We start from the raw sequence: 16,760 nt of genomic DNA, 5'->3' as shown, positions 1-16,760 counted from the left end.
CCTTTAGCAGGTTTCTGGAGCATCACTTTAGTTTCCTGTGCATCAATGAAGCTATTATCTCCAGTACTAGGTGTTCTTCTGCTGTTTGTAATATTGCCTCCCTCCCTGCCACCTTTGCTATATAGCTTTCATCAAATGCTGGAGATGCACCTCTTTACCTTGACCTTATCATTTCAGATGTGCATTTTCAGAACCCTTTCTTTATTATGAATGTAATATGCTTTATCTGCTTACAGTGGTACCTCGGGTTAAGAACTTAATTCGTTCCAGAGGTCCGTTCTTAACCTGAAACTGTTCTTAACCTGAAGCATCACTTTAGCTAATGGGGCCTCGCTGGAGCACGATTTCTGTTCTCATCCTGAAGCAAAGTTCTTAACCGGAGGTACTATTTCTGGGTTAGCGGAGTCTGTAACCTGAAGTGTATGTAACCTGAAGCGTCTGTAACCCGAGGTACCACTGTATTCTGAATTTTAAATTGTTGTAACCCACTCTTGGACCTGATGGTGAAGGGCAGGCAACAAAATCAGTAGTATTAGAAGTCAATAATAGTGAGCAAGAAGTATTTTTTATCGTATTCAGTTATTACTAATACAATACATATTCAAAAGTTGTTATTATTAGCCTGCATTCTCAGAAAATATGGATATTACCTGATATGATTGAATTTTACTCATTTGCACATTATAAGGTCTTAGACTCAGCTATGGTGCTGCAAAGAAAATGTTTTAAATGTGTTGTAAAGTGGCACTAGATGGCAACAGTGAGCTATGCCAAATTCAATGTATTTTTCAAAACCTTTTTTTTAAAAAAGCATTTCATAGTGTTTTTAATATGTGCTTAGATTCCACCCTTGTTGCCCTGATGCTTTTTGGTGAGCAGCACCACCTGAATGTTAGGAAGGTTTATCTTGCAGGCTGAGAAGCAGGGTAGGGCGGTTGCAAAGGCAAGTGGCTTCTCTTTTGGAGTCGTGCTGTGAATCATGCTGTTTGGTTAGGCGAAGAGGCTCTCTCCCTAGGCGTGGTACAGCCTGGGAGACAACAATTACGCTAATGTGCAGTTGCTTACCTCTTCCAAGCACTTGGGCATGTGGGTTACATTTAACTGCCAGGGTGGAGCCTCAAACCAGATTTGCCTGGCAGAGTGTCTGTGGCAGGATCACCAGCAGTTAGTCTGGAATCGAAGTCTGTGATCCTTGCGGTGAGCTACTTGGAGGCTGCAGAGTGGAAGAAGAAAGGGGAACTATTGTGCTGCTAGGTCCCAGTTCCGCAAACCCCCCTCTGACACTTTGCAGATGAAGAGAGAGAGATCATAATCCTGTGCATGAGTGGGTGGTGCTAAGGTCAGAGTCAGGAAACCTAGCAGCAAGTAGAAAGCAGGAACTAAAATATATCTGCAAACAGATGGCTTCAGATGGCAAAAGCAGTGAAGCAAGCGACACACTGAACGGCAAGTCAACTTCGTATAATGTACACATCTATGAACACTGATGCCTATTAGACTATTTTGCAGCAAGGCACCACAATATTAACTAGCCCAGTGAGTCCATAGTAGCAGGAAAAAATATTATAACAGAGTATTTGGGGCATGTGAAGACTGCTTTGCCTATCACATGGAGGAACTGCAGACTCCCCTTGTGACAAAATCAGCAATTGCCTTTAAAGGAATACATTTTATGCCAGATTCTTTGCTTGCCTCAGTGAGATCTTTGAGCTTGACAATTATAGCTAACTGTAATGTAAAGGAGATAGGAGGGGACTTGCCAACAACTTTGGTAGGCAGTTTCTTTGGGATGTTTCCTCTGTGTTTCAGTTTTAGGTGTCACAGGCATGTATATTTGTGCATCAGTTTGCAAATTTATCTTTAAAAAGGACTGCAGAAAAACTCATATGCGTTTGTGCATTGTTTTCAGTAATATATGCTTTTTTGTGTGCACATGAATTCCCTTAATATACTGTAAGGATTTTTGCAAGCCATTTCCACTATTATAGTTTTGTACATGGTGTTCACTAAAGCAGGCATTTGTTGTGCAGGCTTTGGGGTTGGAGAACTGCGTCACAAAAGTTGGAGTGGTGCAAAATTCAATGGATAGCTGTGTTTTGGTTTGCTTATTGGTTTGGAAGTTGGGTATTTGGTAACGTGAACCTTGTGAATTTATCTACCATTGCTATCAGAGGTTGGGCTTTTGCCCAGTAAGGACTATGTAAAGCAAAGTTTTGCAAACTGATTCTAGACAACTGAATGGTATTGCATTTCCATGGCATTTAACTTGTCTATTCTGAGCTCACCTCATTATACAGGCTTTTGGCTTCCAGTCTACCAATTTTTCCTATCTGTAGGAACATATTGCTATGGGTTTTTGGGGGGTGTCAGTCTGGAAGATACCTGTGGGTTCCTTCCAAACCTGTGATCCTATGTATGTAAGGTTAGAATTTATGAGAGGAAACCAACCAAGCCAGTTCTGTTGTTAAGGGAATGGCCAATAAAGTTCTGGCATTTACTGTACATGTCATAAGAGGCTGACATAGCAACAAATGGGCAAACCTTTTCCCACCTCACCTGCTGGGTGCCACATCATCATCCTAGGATGGGGAACAAAAAAAGGCCAGAGGAGGTTCTGTGTGTGTGAATTTGGCAGATGCTGGAAGCTGGAGACACAGAGACAGGTGGACCGAAGAGCTGTGACTTGGGGCTGACTACGAGAAGCCAAATCAGGAAGCAAGATCTGCTGGAGTGTTAGTGCTGTGAGCCCCTCCACCCTATGCTCAGGCTGTATATTTGTGTAAATAAAAGCATAAATCTGAAAGATGCCACAGTCTCCATTGACCTTCATTTCCAAGGAAACCAAACCCTTGGTCAGCTCTGGAATCACTGGGGTCTCTTATTGCTTGAATCAGCTCTGGAATCACTGGGGTCTCTTATTGCATGCAACAACAACAACAATTTATTATTTATACCCCGCCCATCTGGCTGGGTCCCCCCAGCCACTCAGGGCGGCTTCCAACAAAACAATAATGATGCTGCCTTCTACGGAGTCAGATCATTGGTCCATCTATTTTATTATCTACTACACTGACAGACAGTGACCCAGCTCTATCTAGAGATGCCAGAGACTGAACCTGGAACTGAGCTCTAGCTCTTCCTTGTCCTTGTGACTGACTACCTGCCTGCCTGCCTGCCCTTGCCTTTGCTGGCCGACCTTCCTCATTCCAGACCCTTTCAGCTCAGCCTCTCCTAGTCAGCAAATGACTCTGGAGTGAACCTCCAGTTAATCTGCTTCAGTGCTCCACCCTGACTCTGGTCCCAGTCTTGCTAGAACTTGTACCTTCAGCCGTCTGCGTGCTCAGTAGCATATGTCATAGGCTGAAAGATTGTGATTAGGTCTCCCCAGACTGCATCTAGCCACAAAACCACACTGGCTCTCTTCTATGATCAGGATTTCTACCACATTCTTCTACTGATTGCATTCTGAGCAGTTCTCAGCACAGATTAAGAATAGTACAGTGGTACCTTGGGTTACAGACACTTCAGGTTACAGAAGCTTCAGGTTACAGACTCTGCTAACCCAGAAATAGTACCTTGGGTTAAGAACTTTGCTTCAGGATGAGAACAGAAATCGTGCTCTGGCGGCGCGGTGGCAGCGGGAGGCCCCATTAGCTAAAATGGTGTCTCAGGTTAAGAACAGTTTCAGGTTAAGAATGGACCTCCAGAACAAATTAAGTTCTTAACCCGAGGTACCACTGTAATAATAAAACATTAGGTTTAATTTCCCCAGGATTCTGGACAACTCCAGCCTCAAAACCCAGCTCTATTACCATATAAGAAAAATGGAAGAATGGCATCATACTGTATTTCACTGGGCCGCAGACAGGTGGCACTGTAAACTGCAGCAAGATGAGAGGTGGTAGATGGGCAGCCTAGGCAAGCCATAGGAAGGCAGACAGAACAGGCTGCAGCAGCAGCCTTGCTATGAAAGCTCCTTCACCTGCCAACCCTGGGGCCTCTGTTCCTGGGATATAGAACCCCAGGCTGCTGCCAGCCCTGCTACTGGACACCTCCTCCCCAGTGAGCTTTGGGAGCTGCTGTTTCTGCCCCCGCTGCCAGTTAGAAGCGTGGAAATATGGCCAAAAGCAGTGGCCACCCAGCCTCATAATCCATTGCTGCCATCACTGAGTAGAATCAAGAGTTAGATGAAATGCCTGTGGCAGAGGAAGATCACAATGCTGGCTGGCCGCTGCCTCTGGCCTCCTACCTGACATCAGAGGTGGAAAGTCCTTTGTGAGCCTCCCACACTTCTCCACCTCCAACGTCAGATGTGCAAAGGAGAAGCGCTTCGGGAGATTGCAAAGCCCTTTCTTGCATTCTCACCACCCCCTTCAACCTCTGATGTTGTAGGTTGAAAGAGGGAGTGTGGGGAATGAAGGCTGTTGCTGCTGCCACCGCTGGCACTGCAGGAAGCGAGAAATGCAGAAGGGAAAATGCAGGCTTTTCTCCAGCTTCTCATGGTGGGTGCCAGGGAACCCCGCAATGGATTTTGACAGGTGGGCGGGACAACCCACCCACCAACCATGCGGTGGGATAACAATGTCATGTGAGTGGCAGGTGCATTGCCCCACCCACCTGGCAAAGCTGGCTCATGCGGTAAGAACTAAAGTTCCCCTGCTAAGGGGTTGGTGGGGCAAAAGGGGGAGTTGATGAGTAATGTACGGTAGCCATAGAAAACCCCCTAGTAATTGGTATGTGGGTGTCGCTTTTACAAAGTTTTTGTGATCTGCCCTGGGATCTATACTGGATGGAGGGCAGTTTAGAAACCAGAGAAATAAATAATCAAACAAATAAATATTATTAATATAGTATTTCTTTACATCCATTATAAATACTATGTAGTTTTTGTCCTTTATTGAAGGCTCTTTATCCTGAACTTTGATACCTGTCAATACATATATGGATATATATTTAGGTCCCACCCTATTCCTTTGACTACACTTGGCTTCAACTGATTTTATATCATATTTTTAAATGGTTGTGGCCCACCCTAGGACCTCATGGTGAAGGGTAGGTAAGAAATCTAATCATAATCATAATATTTTCCAGAGTTGATCCCCATAACAAGTGCTGGAAAGTAGATCCGGTGAAGCCAGGCTGAGGTTAACCTCCGGCCAAATTCCTACTTTCTTCGTTATTCGTATCCTGGAGAAAGTGTGAGGTTATCGGCTTAAACTGGCTACGGTCTGGGAAGATTGGTTTGTTAGGTGACTTTGGCAGCAAACCTTGATCCCTTCTTTAGTACTTTCAGTTCCGCCTCCTACATTTCCATCCAGCTTGGCTCCTTGTTTTTGTGCTTTGATAACTGTTAAGTAGAGCACTCCAAAACACACAGCCACTAATAAACAAACCAACAACTGGCTCCATCGCTAGCCAGCAGATTAATACTAGCATTGTAAACCCATTAACAAGCTGGCCAGTAAATGAATCATTGACCTATTTCTCAGAGATAATAGCTGAGAAACTGTAACTGATGACCTATAAAAGCAGCCATGTTTTTAAGAAAGATTAATTGCTGCAGCAGGCTGAGCCAAGACATATTAGCCACCTCCTGGGCTCCTACCAATCACAGAACAAGGCTCCCAGAATGCACGTACTTGCTCACCCTTTGTCAGCCAGAAAATTCTGATTCAGACCGAGGGTGTGTCTGATGTGTACACTGTGCATTTGTGCTTCATGCTCTGATAACCGAGGATCTGTCTGGCACTGTTGGAGGGCAAAACGACATAAACAGCTCTTGAGATTAGTTTTCATGTGTGACTGTGAGTGTAAATGCATTGTATGAATGGCTCCTAACATTACTTGCTTCCTTGTAACTGTGAACTGGATAAATAAATTCTACATAGCAGCCGTGATTTCACAGTGAGCAGTTAGGGTGTATTTTCTTTTTCAATAATAATAATAATAATACTGCAGCACCACAAACTCACACAATGCAACATTGTAGTAGGACTAAGGAGGCCTGGGTTCAAATCTCCATTCAGCCATGAAGCTCAGCATTGGCTCTGTATCAGCCATTCAGTCTTATCTATTTTACAGAGCTGCTGTGAGAATAACAGGGTGGAAGGGAGAGAACCATGCAGGCCGCTTTGAGTCATTGGAGGAAAGATGGATTGTAAGTGAATGAAGGAATGAAGACTATAGCCAGTGTGGTGTAGTGGTTAAGAGCGGTGGACTCGTAATCTGGTGAACCGGGTTCGATTCCCCGCTCCTCCACATACAGCTGCTGGGTGACCTTGGGCTAGTCAGACTTCTCTGAAGTTTCTCAGCCTCACTCACCCCACAGAGTGTTTGTTGTGGGGGAGGAAGGGAAAGGAGATTGTTGGCTACTTTGAGACTCCTTAGGGTAGTGATGAAGCGGAATATCAAATCCAAACTCTTCTATAATCTGTAATCTCAGTTTTGAATGTGTCTGTTCACCTGTGTGTGTGTGCACCAGTGTGTGTGTGTGAATCCAAATCTCTCAACTCCATTCTCCCCCAATATGCACAAGCAAAACATCCAGGGTGGGGGGGAAAACTGTTAATTATTTACAACCTGAAAAATGCTTTAAAAAATGGCTGTGTGAATTGGTTTGGGGCCGGTAGGGGAGGGAACTAACTTCCAGTAGTGTGGGTTACCATCTAAAATACTCCGAACACTGATAACAGGATGAGCATTTTTTAAAATTTCATCCTGCTCTTTTCTGTGGGTATGAATTGTATGTCAATGCAATAAAAAGGAAGTTATAGAGATAATCCGTTATCCACCGCAACATTTTCAACTACTGGTAATTATCCATTGTAAAAACCAGCATCTTCATGGTTTGCAGTCTCTTTCTGAAGAAGCCATTTGATGTGCCAAGCAGTGGCATAGCGTGGGTTGTCAGCACCCGGGGCAAGGCAAATAATTTGCGCCCCCTAACCCCCAGATGTTGCTCCCGGTGCGGCCAGCCCCCCCCTGCACCCCCCACGCTACGCCACTGGTGCCAAGAGGTGCCTAGTGATCCTAGCAGTTTTCCCCTCTGCATTTCCTAACTAACAGGGCGGGCCTTACATGAAGGGAGCTGCATCAGTCTTGGTGCGCAGCCGCTTTCTAGGCAGCACAATTTCCCGCCCTCTTTTCCTCCCTCCCCCTCTGTGTCATTAAAAAAATAAAAGAGAAGGGTGTGAAAATGTCTAAGGCTGGCACAGCTTGTTAAATCGATATGGATCATCACGCAATTGCCCACAAGTACTCCCCTGGAGACGATACTGCCACAAAGAATAGTTTCTCATCACCTATTTTTGCTGAATGAGGATGAGTCTGACAAGCACATGGGATATGTTAAAAACGGCTCTGCCTTTTGACATTGTACAAAATGTTCAAAACACTGTGCACTTTTGTGTTGGAACACTCCTGAGGATTGTGCACAAACAGTACTACCTATCTGTATGCAAGGATGTGGGTCTGTTTTTTCTATTTCTGATGTGAAAACGGAGAGGATCGTAGGTAGATGCCTCATATCGAGACAGAACTTGTAGAATCATAGACTCATAGCTAGGGGTCTGATACGTCTGGAATTTGCTGGACATAACCAGAATATTGCAGTCTGAAGCAGTGTCCCAAAATTCCTTTTTTTAAAAAAAGCTCAACAACTTTGAAATTTTTGAAATATGGCAAACCTATCATAGAAATATTGCTCAGTCTGACAGAGGTTCTTCAAGGTTTCAGACATGGGTCTTTCTCAATGCTTCCTGGAGAGATGTGGGCTTGAACCTGGGAATTTTAGAAAGTGGAGCTTGTAATCTCTGCCACTGAGCTTATGAAACATAATTCACATGCGTCACGGGTTTTCTGTGCTGCTTTGGGACAAAACAGTGTATGAGCTTTCAACCCTTCTGGAACTTTGTATATGTCTACAAAAATAGTGTTATGAGTTTGTGGGGTGTGAGACACTCTAAGTTTCTGAGTCCAATAAAATTGAGAACTAATCAAGGTTTGGGGGAATTAAACTGTGCCCAACAGCTTATGTTAGAGATATAGTGGTACCTCGGGTTATGTACTTAATTCGTTCCGGAGGTCCGTACTTAACCTGAAACTGTTCTTAACCTGAAGCACCACTTTAGCTAATGGGGCCTCCCACTGCCGCTGTGCCGCCGGATCATGATTTCTGTTCTCATCCTGAAGCAAAGTTCTTAACCTGAGGTACTATTTCTGGGTTAGTGGAGTCTGTAACCTGAAGCGTATGTAACCTGAGGTACCACTGTACTAGCCAGGCCAACCTGATGATGACTTGCTGAGTGAGGGTTGTTAGGGCAGAGGTCGGCAAGGTTTACCTCATCTGGGCTGGTTCACTCCAGTAGAGATCCCTCTGTGGGCTGGATTGCACGCGCACGTGAGCACATGCACCCATGATTGCTGGTGTCTGCGCCTGCGCGGATGCAATTTCCGACACCGCGGAAGCAAGTCCCCGCACCGTGCTGCGCTCGGTTCAGGGGCGGCTCATGGGCCGGTTAAACAATCCCCATGGGCTGCTTGTGGCCCATGGGCCTTAGGTTGCCTACCCCTGCATTAGGGGAACAAAGCCTGATGACGGCCAAATCATTAACCGAACAGGGGCAGGGAGATGGGCAACTAATAGCGCAGGGGTGTGAGCCCCTCCTTCCTGTAGAGAGGTAGTTAGGTAAAGGTAAAGGGACCCCTGACGGTTAGGTGCAGTCGTGGCCGACTCTGCGGTTGCAGCGCTCATCTCGCTTTATTGGCCGTGGGAGCCGGCATACAGCTTCCGGGTCATGTGACCAGCATGACTGAGCCGCTTCTGGCGAACCAGAGCAGCGCACCGAAACGCCATTTACCTTCCCGCCAGAGTTGTACCTATTTATCTACTTGCACTTTGACGTGCTTTCGAACTGTTAGGTTGGCAGGAGCTGGGACCGAGCAATGGGAGCTCACCCCGTCGCGGGGATTCAAACCGCCGACCTTCTGATCGGCAAGTCCTAGGCTCTGTGGTTTAGCCCACAGCGCCACCCGCATCCCGGAGAGGTAGTTAGCAGGTTGATTTCTCTGCTGGATCCAACATCACTGTGCCTATGGGAGAAGCAAGAGACCCTCTTGGAGTGTAATGCTGGGAACCCCTCCACAGTAGGCTCAGGTGGTATTGATGTGTAAGTAAGCCATATATCATAAAGACATAAAGCTGTGCCTCATTTCCAAAGGTAACACAAATCCTGGGTAAGTGCCTGGAACCTCTGGAATCTCACCCCGCTCGGAGACTGGGCTAGCATGTAAAGCTTTTTGCATATTTTTTTTAAGTCCCATTTTAGTGGTCAACTGGTACAGGGACCAAATATAGTCCTGTCAGGAGCAGCCTGTCCCATTTCACTGCTTGAGGTGAAACGGGAAGGCGGAGCCCAACTGCCAAAGCTTCCCTTATCTGGGTCTGGGGTCAGCGCCCATGAAGCAGCAACAATGGTGAGTTCTGGCAAGATATCGTGAGATTCCAGTGAGAGCTCACTGGTGAAGAAGTAGTGGTATAGACAGGCAGGTGCTTCACCCCCCTCAGGGGTGGGCTGGCCCTGAGTACCAGTCCCAGGCACACTGTGTGTGTGAAGAATTGCTGGTCCACCACATCAGATAGTTTGAGAAGCACCGTGGCTTTCTTTTTTAAAAGCAATATAAGAAGCCACCTTAAAGCAAGTCAGACTGTTGCTCTATCAAACTCACAGTGACTAGCAGTGGCAACTGAGGATTTGAGACAGGGATATTTCCCAACCCTACCTAGAGATGATAAGGATCCAACCTTTTTTGCATGCAAGGCATGTACTTCATCACCGAACTAGATATATTTGAGGCATTCTTGTCTGGGTGGGAAAGAGACTGTCAGATCTTGAAAACAAGAGAGGATTGCGAGATTCTCACACGTGGATTTTTCCTGGTGGTTTCTTTAGCTGAATCAGCAATCGTTGCTCATTTGACAGGCCCAAACTAAATTGCATCACTTCCTACGAGCAATCAGACATAGTGCATCTCCTTAAGGCATCTTACACATCCAACCACAGAGGCAGGAAACAGGAAATGTACATGTTCTGTACAGCTAAGGGAGAATGAAACAAACTTCGTACCTGATCACAGAGACGCCAACATGCAGAAACACAACTTTATGTTGCCTTTATTTCTGTTGCTCAGCGAAAGACCTGCTTGCTGTGGTAAGTGGCAGTAACATGCTCTCTGCATTGTTAAGGAGAACTAACGATAGAGGCACGTTTTATGCTTGAGGCTATGGAACTGTTTTGAAGTGTCACACCCAGAAAATCTGGCCCCTGCAAAGGCTGTCTGTACAAACTTGCACTCTGCCTTGTAGCTCTTCTTCCCAACAGTTTGCTGTCTTTTCTTTCCATGGATCCGGCTTGAGCTACAGATCTGAGGTGTGTTGAGATGTGTGTGAAGCCTTTGTTTCTGAATCATTGCTGGTTCTGTCGTATGAGTTTTTCTGTGTATTTTTTTTAATGTCCTGTGCTTCTAAGACTGCAGTCCTGTGCACACTTGGCATGAGCACCACTAGACTCAGTGGCTCTTTTCTCTAAGAAGACAGACAAGGACTGCCTTGTGATATTGGTATTTTATGGGCAAATAAATCCACACTCTCATTGTTATCGCGATAGCTGAATGTATCAGATTACTGGGTAGTAAGCTCCTATAAATATTGAGCATGTGGTGCTGTTTAAGATAATATCAGCCCCAGACAATTTGTTTTTGTAGGGCGGCACAGCAAAAAAGTGTTTTGGGGTGTTCTTCTTCCCATGTAAAAACAATTGGGGGTGGAATCGTTGTCCTAGTTTTATCTTCATATATTTGAGACTATTGGTGATTTAGTTTCAGTCAGAGTTGACATTCAAATTAATGGACCTAACTTGGTCATCTTCATTCATTTCAATGGGTATGCTCTAATAAATGGTTGACTACTATTTAATGTGTCAAAACATGCACATTTTGTGCAAGAGAGACAGAGAGGGTGGAAGTTCTTTGTTTTTTATTTTAACCGTAAAAGGGTTGTCTAAGCATGCTGCACTTAAACCCAGCAAATTTACCTCAAAAGCAGAAGTCCCATTTGCTGATATTCATAACTTGTTGTCAAGAAAGTGAAAAAGTTTTTCCACAAAGGTTTGGGTTACCACAAGCCTGAGAGTTCCTGTATTTGCCTTGTTTTTCTTTCATTGCTTTAAATTACTCAGTGAGTTTGTTCCTGCTTGTACTTTATAATAATATGAAAAGTGTTCATTCCTCCTTCTGTGGGCTTCCTCCCTTGTGTCTGAACTGCAACTGTACCTGACCTGAAGATGGTGGGATAAAATATGAAGAGTGACTTAGTGAGTTATTGTGGGATTCTATTATTCATATAATCTAAATCTTGGTAAAACCCTAGACAGGTAAAGCTAGGTTTCAGACAGGAAGAATTTAGTCACAGGCAAATTTTTAATAAAAGCTGAGGTTGGTAGAGAAGAAAAAAGTCTGCAAGCTCCACAGAGATTGAAGAAAATTGTTGCCACAGGAGAATGGCAGTTCGGCTGCCCACCAGCTATGGTAAGCTATAAACGATGACTTATTCTGCACAAGGAAAATGTGCCTGCATTGGTCCTCATTGCTGCTCCCTGCTTGCACAGGGGGAGGAGGAGAAGAGGGTGAAGAAAGAGCTGTGAGTGGAGAGGGGCCTTTTCTCCATCTTTTCGCCCCCCCTTGGAAATTCAACAATTCTGCTGCACCTGGAACAGGGTGCAGAGTGCACAGCTGAAAGGGAAACAGCTGTGAGCAGCCTGAGGAAGTGCCATGCACCTTGAGCCTAAAAAAGCAAGGCTAGAGTGAGATGCTAGGGTGGGGGACAGCAAACTTTTTCAGCAGGAGGCCAGTCCACTGTCCCTCAGACCTTGTGGGGGGGCCGGACTATATTTTGGGGAAAAAATATGAACGAATTTCTATGCCCCACAAATAGCCCAGAGATGCATTTTAAATAAAAGGACACATTCTACTCATGTAAAAACACGCTGATTCTCAGACCGTCTGCAGGCCAGATTTAGAAGGCGATTGGGCCGGATCCGGTCCCTGGGCCTTAGTTTGCTTACCCATGGGCTAGGGTGATGTTCACTGTTTCTAGGAACTCTTCTCACTGTGAGACTTCTGTGAGTCAGCTGGGTTTTTTGGAGGCTGGAACAGAACACAGAGGCTGAGAAAGAGGGTGTGTCAGAACGCAAAGGAATTGATATTGATTTCTATATATTAGTAAGTTTGTATTAATATAATTTTTTATCTGTAGCTGTGTGTTTTGTAATACTTTGTTTAAGTTGTCTGTTGTTTCCTGTACACCACTTCAATATATATTTAATATTTTAAGCAGTATAAAAATTAAATAATCAACCAATAATCAAGGAGCGTCTCCACCCCCGTTGTTCAGCCTGAGGTCCAGCGCCGAGGGCCTTCTGGCAGTTCCCTCACTGCGAGAAGTGAGGTTACAGGGAACCAGGCAGAGGGCCTTCTCGGTGGTGGTGCCTGCCCTGTGGAACCCCCTCCCATCAGATGTCAAGGAAATAAACAACTACTTGACTTTTAGAAGACATCTGAAGGCAGCCCTGTTTAGGGAGGTTTTTAATGTTTGATGTTTTATCGTGCTTTTAATATTCTATTGGGAGGTACCCAGAGTGGCTGGGGAAACCAAGCCAGATGGGCAAGGTATGTATGTATGTATGAATGTACGTTCATACGTACGTACGTATGTATCTATGTAAAGGTAAAGGGACCCCTGACCATTAGGTCCAGTTGTGGACGACTCTGGGGTTGCGGTGCTCATCTCGCTTTATTGGCCGAGGAAGCCAGCGTACATCTTCCAGGTCATGTGGCCAGCATGAATAAGCTGCTTCTGGTGAACCAGAGCAGCGCACGGAAACACCGTTTACCTTCCCACCTTAGCGGTACCTATTTATCTACTTGCACTTTGACGTGCTTTCGAACTGCTAGGTTGGCAAGAGCAGGAACCGAGCAACAGGAGCTCACCCTGTTGTGGGGATTCAAACTGCCGACCTTCTGATCGGCAAGCCCAAGGCTCTGTGGTTTAACCCACAGAGCCACCCACGTCCCTTACGTATGTATGTATGTATGTATGAATGAATGAATGAATGAATGAATAATCGCTGGGAGGAAACAAATCACAATCCCTAGTTTCGTGTTATATCTGAACCAGGGATCATGGTTTGTTTCATTCCCAACATACCACAACCTCAGGCAAGGTTTGTTCGTGGCTTAACCGATTGTGGTTAATGGAGCAAAACAAGCCACAATCACTAGTTAGAATGCAATGCTAAGCCAGGGATCATGCTTTGTCTGCTCACAGTAAAAATGGGAAAGATCAAGGAGAAGCAAAGTGGGGGCAGTTTGCTTGTGTGTGGTAAGCCATGGTTAATGACATGGGTGGAGTACCCTTTTGGCCTGGGTGAGACCACCATTTGTCTCCCCTTACCTTACAGATGTGCAGGTCACCTATCTGTAAACCATCAAATGACTCAGAGGTGGACACATCCACGTGTCATAGAAGACCCACAGGGCAGAGCAGTCCATAAGAGAGACATCATCTGTTAAGAACTTTGGGTGTATTAATGTTTTGACTGCCGCCATTTCTTGCAACAGCTTGAGACTCTAAGATTCTGAACTTTTAAAAAATCTCTAAGGAAGTTCTTGCGAAAGGCAACTTCCGAAGAAGAATGAAAGTCTGAAGCGGCTTCTTGCTCAGACAAGTTTCAAGGAAGAGAAACCCAAATATTTTAAAGCATATTAACTTGAAGTATAAATCAAATGCTAGCTTAGGCCTCTGGACAAAATATATGAGCATTTTAGATAGAAATGGCTTTCGAGAAATGAAAGCAGATTTCTCATTGTGAAATAGCCAAGTGCTGGATAAAACTCACCCACAAGCTGGTTGGTGACGACAGGCTCAGAAAACGTTCCTGGTTTTGGCAGCATTGCTTGCCTGTCTCCGTATCAAATTTCCAACGATTATTAAAATAATACCATTGTTTGGATCATCTCCAAATACCTGATTATGATTAAAGACTGAATTGAAAACACAAGACTCCTCAGGTGTTTGAATCCGTTGACACTCATAAGAATGTCAGAAGAACCCTCCTCACTGGATCAGACCAAATTCCTGTTATTTACACTAATATGTGCATTTATATGCACACTTTACCCTGATACATGCATTTATGTACACATTGCTTGGCTGGAGAACTGCATTGCAATGTTCAAAGAAAGTGTTAATGTTATCGGATGGCTGTGTTTCTGTTCACATCTTGTTTCAGAGAGTGAGAATTTTGTAAGCTGAACCTTAAAATCCAAACTGAATCAAATCTCTCCCCATCCTCATTCACTTCAAGCTGAGTTAGAATAACCTTAATGAGGCTTAGGAGCCTGCAGAAAATAGTAATAACTTCTCCAGACAGGCCACAACTTTGAGTCAGCTCTCTAGGAACTGACTCCTGAGTCCTAGTTGTTTCTCTTCAAGGGCCTACATGCCAGATAGTTGGTTGATAATGCATATATTACACATTCTGTCTCTGATCCTCCTAACTGAGCCCAAATTGTAGCCTAATCTCACAAATGCTTACTTGTATGAAAGTTTCATTAACTTAAAAAGGTAAAGGGACCCCTGACCATTAGGTCCAGTCATGACTGACTCTGGGGTTGCGGCGCTCATCTCGCTTTATTGGCCGAGGGAGCCAGCGTACAACTTCCGGGTCATGTGGCCAGCATGACTAAGCCGCTTCTGGCGAGCCAGAGCAGCGCACGGAAACACTGTTTACCTTCCCACCGGAGACCTATTTATCTACTTGCACTTTCGATGTGCTTTCGAACTGCTAGGTTGGCAGGAGCAGGGACCGAGCAATGGGAGCTCACCCCATTGTGGGGATTCGAACCGCCGACCTTCTGATCGGCAAGTCCTAGGCTCTGTGGTTTAACCCACAGCGCCACCCGCGTCCCCTTTCATTAACTTAAATTGGCCTTAATTCCGGGCATATATGCTTAGCATAACCTCTAACTTGGGAACTGTTTCACAACAATGGTTGCAGTACTCTAGCAAGAGGTTTTTTTTAATTGTTCAGGTCTCTCTCTCTCTCTCTCTCACACACACACACACGTTTTAATGTTTATATCAAACGTGCAACTGACCTACTTTTCCTTCTGTGAAGGGAACTGAATCCTGGATATGGGGTGGGTGGGGTGGGGCTGGAAAGAAATCACATTTCCTTCATTAGGTATTTCTTGGGGGGGCAAACAGTTTGAAAACTGGAGACACGAGGGATGGATGTACCCTGGGGGTGCGGGTGGGCCAAGCCTGCCAAAGTTCAGACAAATAGTTCCATGGACATTTGCTCTGGAAATTTTACCTTAGTTAATAAAACACCAACAAGTGGAAAACTCACAGTTTTTCCTTCCGCTTACCTGCTCTCCCTACATGAAAGTGTCCTTTGTGAAGAAAAAAAGAGAGTGTGTTATGATTTTAATTGTGTGGGTTTTTTAAAGGAAAAATAATGATTGGGAATGAAGCAGGCCACCGCAGTAGTCAAACTCCACTGCTTACACCCTGCTCTCACATCCAAAACTCAGAGGAGAATGATGACCCACATGTTGACTTAAACATCACTCCCCCAAATTCCTGAAGCTAGACCCATCCATCAAAACTAAATACCCACCCCAGCTCTCTTCCCTTTCTCCTTTACAGCTCCTCCTATCTCGAGCTCACATTTTCAGTTCCCTGTGTTACTTTAGAAAAGGGGGGACGCTCCTCTGAGGACACATTCCGCCATGTCTCTTAAGACACATGCCAATAAAAAGGAGGATTAGGAGAGGCGACGACTTCTCCTTTAGTTGGGAACACTCTTAATGGGAGTAAATGGAAGAACAGCTTTTCTCTTCTTAAATAAGTTGTTCTGGCATGGATACAACAAAATACTTTTGAAGTTACTTTCATACATACATAATATTGCAGGCCATCCCACAGCAATTGTAGTGATTTCCTTTCCTTTTAAGAACAAAAATGCTGATTGAATGGATACAGTTTTACAAGTAATTAAAGTAATTAAACGAGAGAAAATGGCATTTGCTTACCTACCTGTTCTTGTGATTCAGTCCTTCATAGATTTTAGAGAGGTGGTTTCTTCAGGTAGCAGATTTTTGGGTATGGGGGTCTTGAAAGGGCAGCAAATCGTTACCCTTTTAGTTAATTATTCTTGTATTTGTACTCTCAGGGAGAGGCCTTTGTAGGATTTTTTTTTGTGGGGGGATACCATTTTCTATTCAATCCTAGGCAGCAAAATGTGTTGGGTTTGGCTCCTCAGGGAAATCTGTCATCTCAAGGGTAGTTTACTACCAGTCAATCAATGCGATTTTCATTTCACCTGACTGCCATAACCTTAAAGCACACACAACATGCTAGCTTGTCCTCTTCTTCCCAGGAAGTACTTGGCTTAACCTTTTATGGCTATTCTGTAAGACATTAACCAGTTGGTTACATTTCTATTCAGCTTTCCACAAGGGCAAGGGTAGTCAACCTGGAGTCCTCCAGACGCTGTGGACTACCTGCAACTTACAGCATGCCTGAGGCTGAAAGGTGCGGGACCAGCCCAAGACATTTTGCCACCCGAAGTGAAATAAACAATGGCACCCCTCCCATTCCATGTTCAAATGCTGACCAGGTTAGCATCTGACTTTCACTT

The 16,760-nt window shown here is 44.8% G+C and overlaps 1 protein-coding gene across 2 annotated transcripts in view; it reads left to right on the top strand.

Annotated features, from left to right (window-relative positions):
* The first annotated feature begins 1,385 nt into the window (after positions 1 to 1,385).
* The window catches only part of TMEM154 (transmembrane protein 154), a 31,118-nt gene continuing 15,743 nt past the window's right edge, over positions 1,386 to 16,760 (top strand). The window contains exon 1 of one of the 2 annotated variants that reach the window (XM_081926248.1): positions 1,386 to 1,446. In XM_081926248.1, coding sequence (XP_081782374.1) covers positions 1,401 to 1,446 — 46 coding nt within the window. In that variant the 5' untranslated portion in view covers positions 1,386 to 1,400. Of the gene's footprint in view, positions 1,447 to 9,928; positions 10,209 to 16,760 lie in introns of those variants that run through there. The other variant, XM_081926247.1, reaches the window with a different exon arrangement.

Source organism: Podarcis melisellensis, assembly GCF_964234715.1.
Source record: "Podarcis melisellensis genome assembly, chromosome: 9".
Lineage (NCBI taxonomy): Eukaryota > Metazoa > Chordata > Lepidosauria > Squamata > Lacertidae > Podarcis > Podarcis melisellensis.
This window is presented reverse-complemented; position numbering and strand designations above follow the sequence as displayed.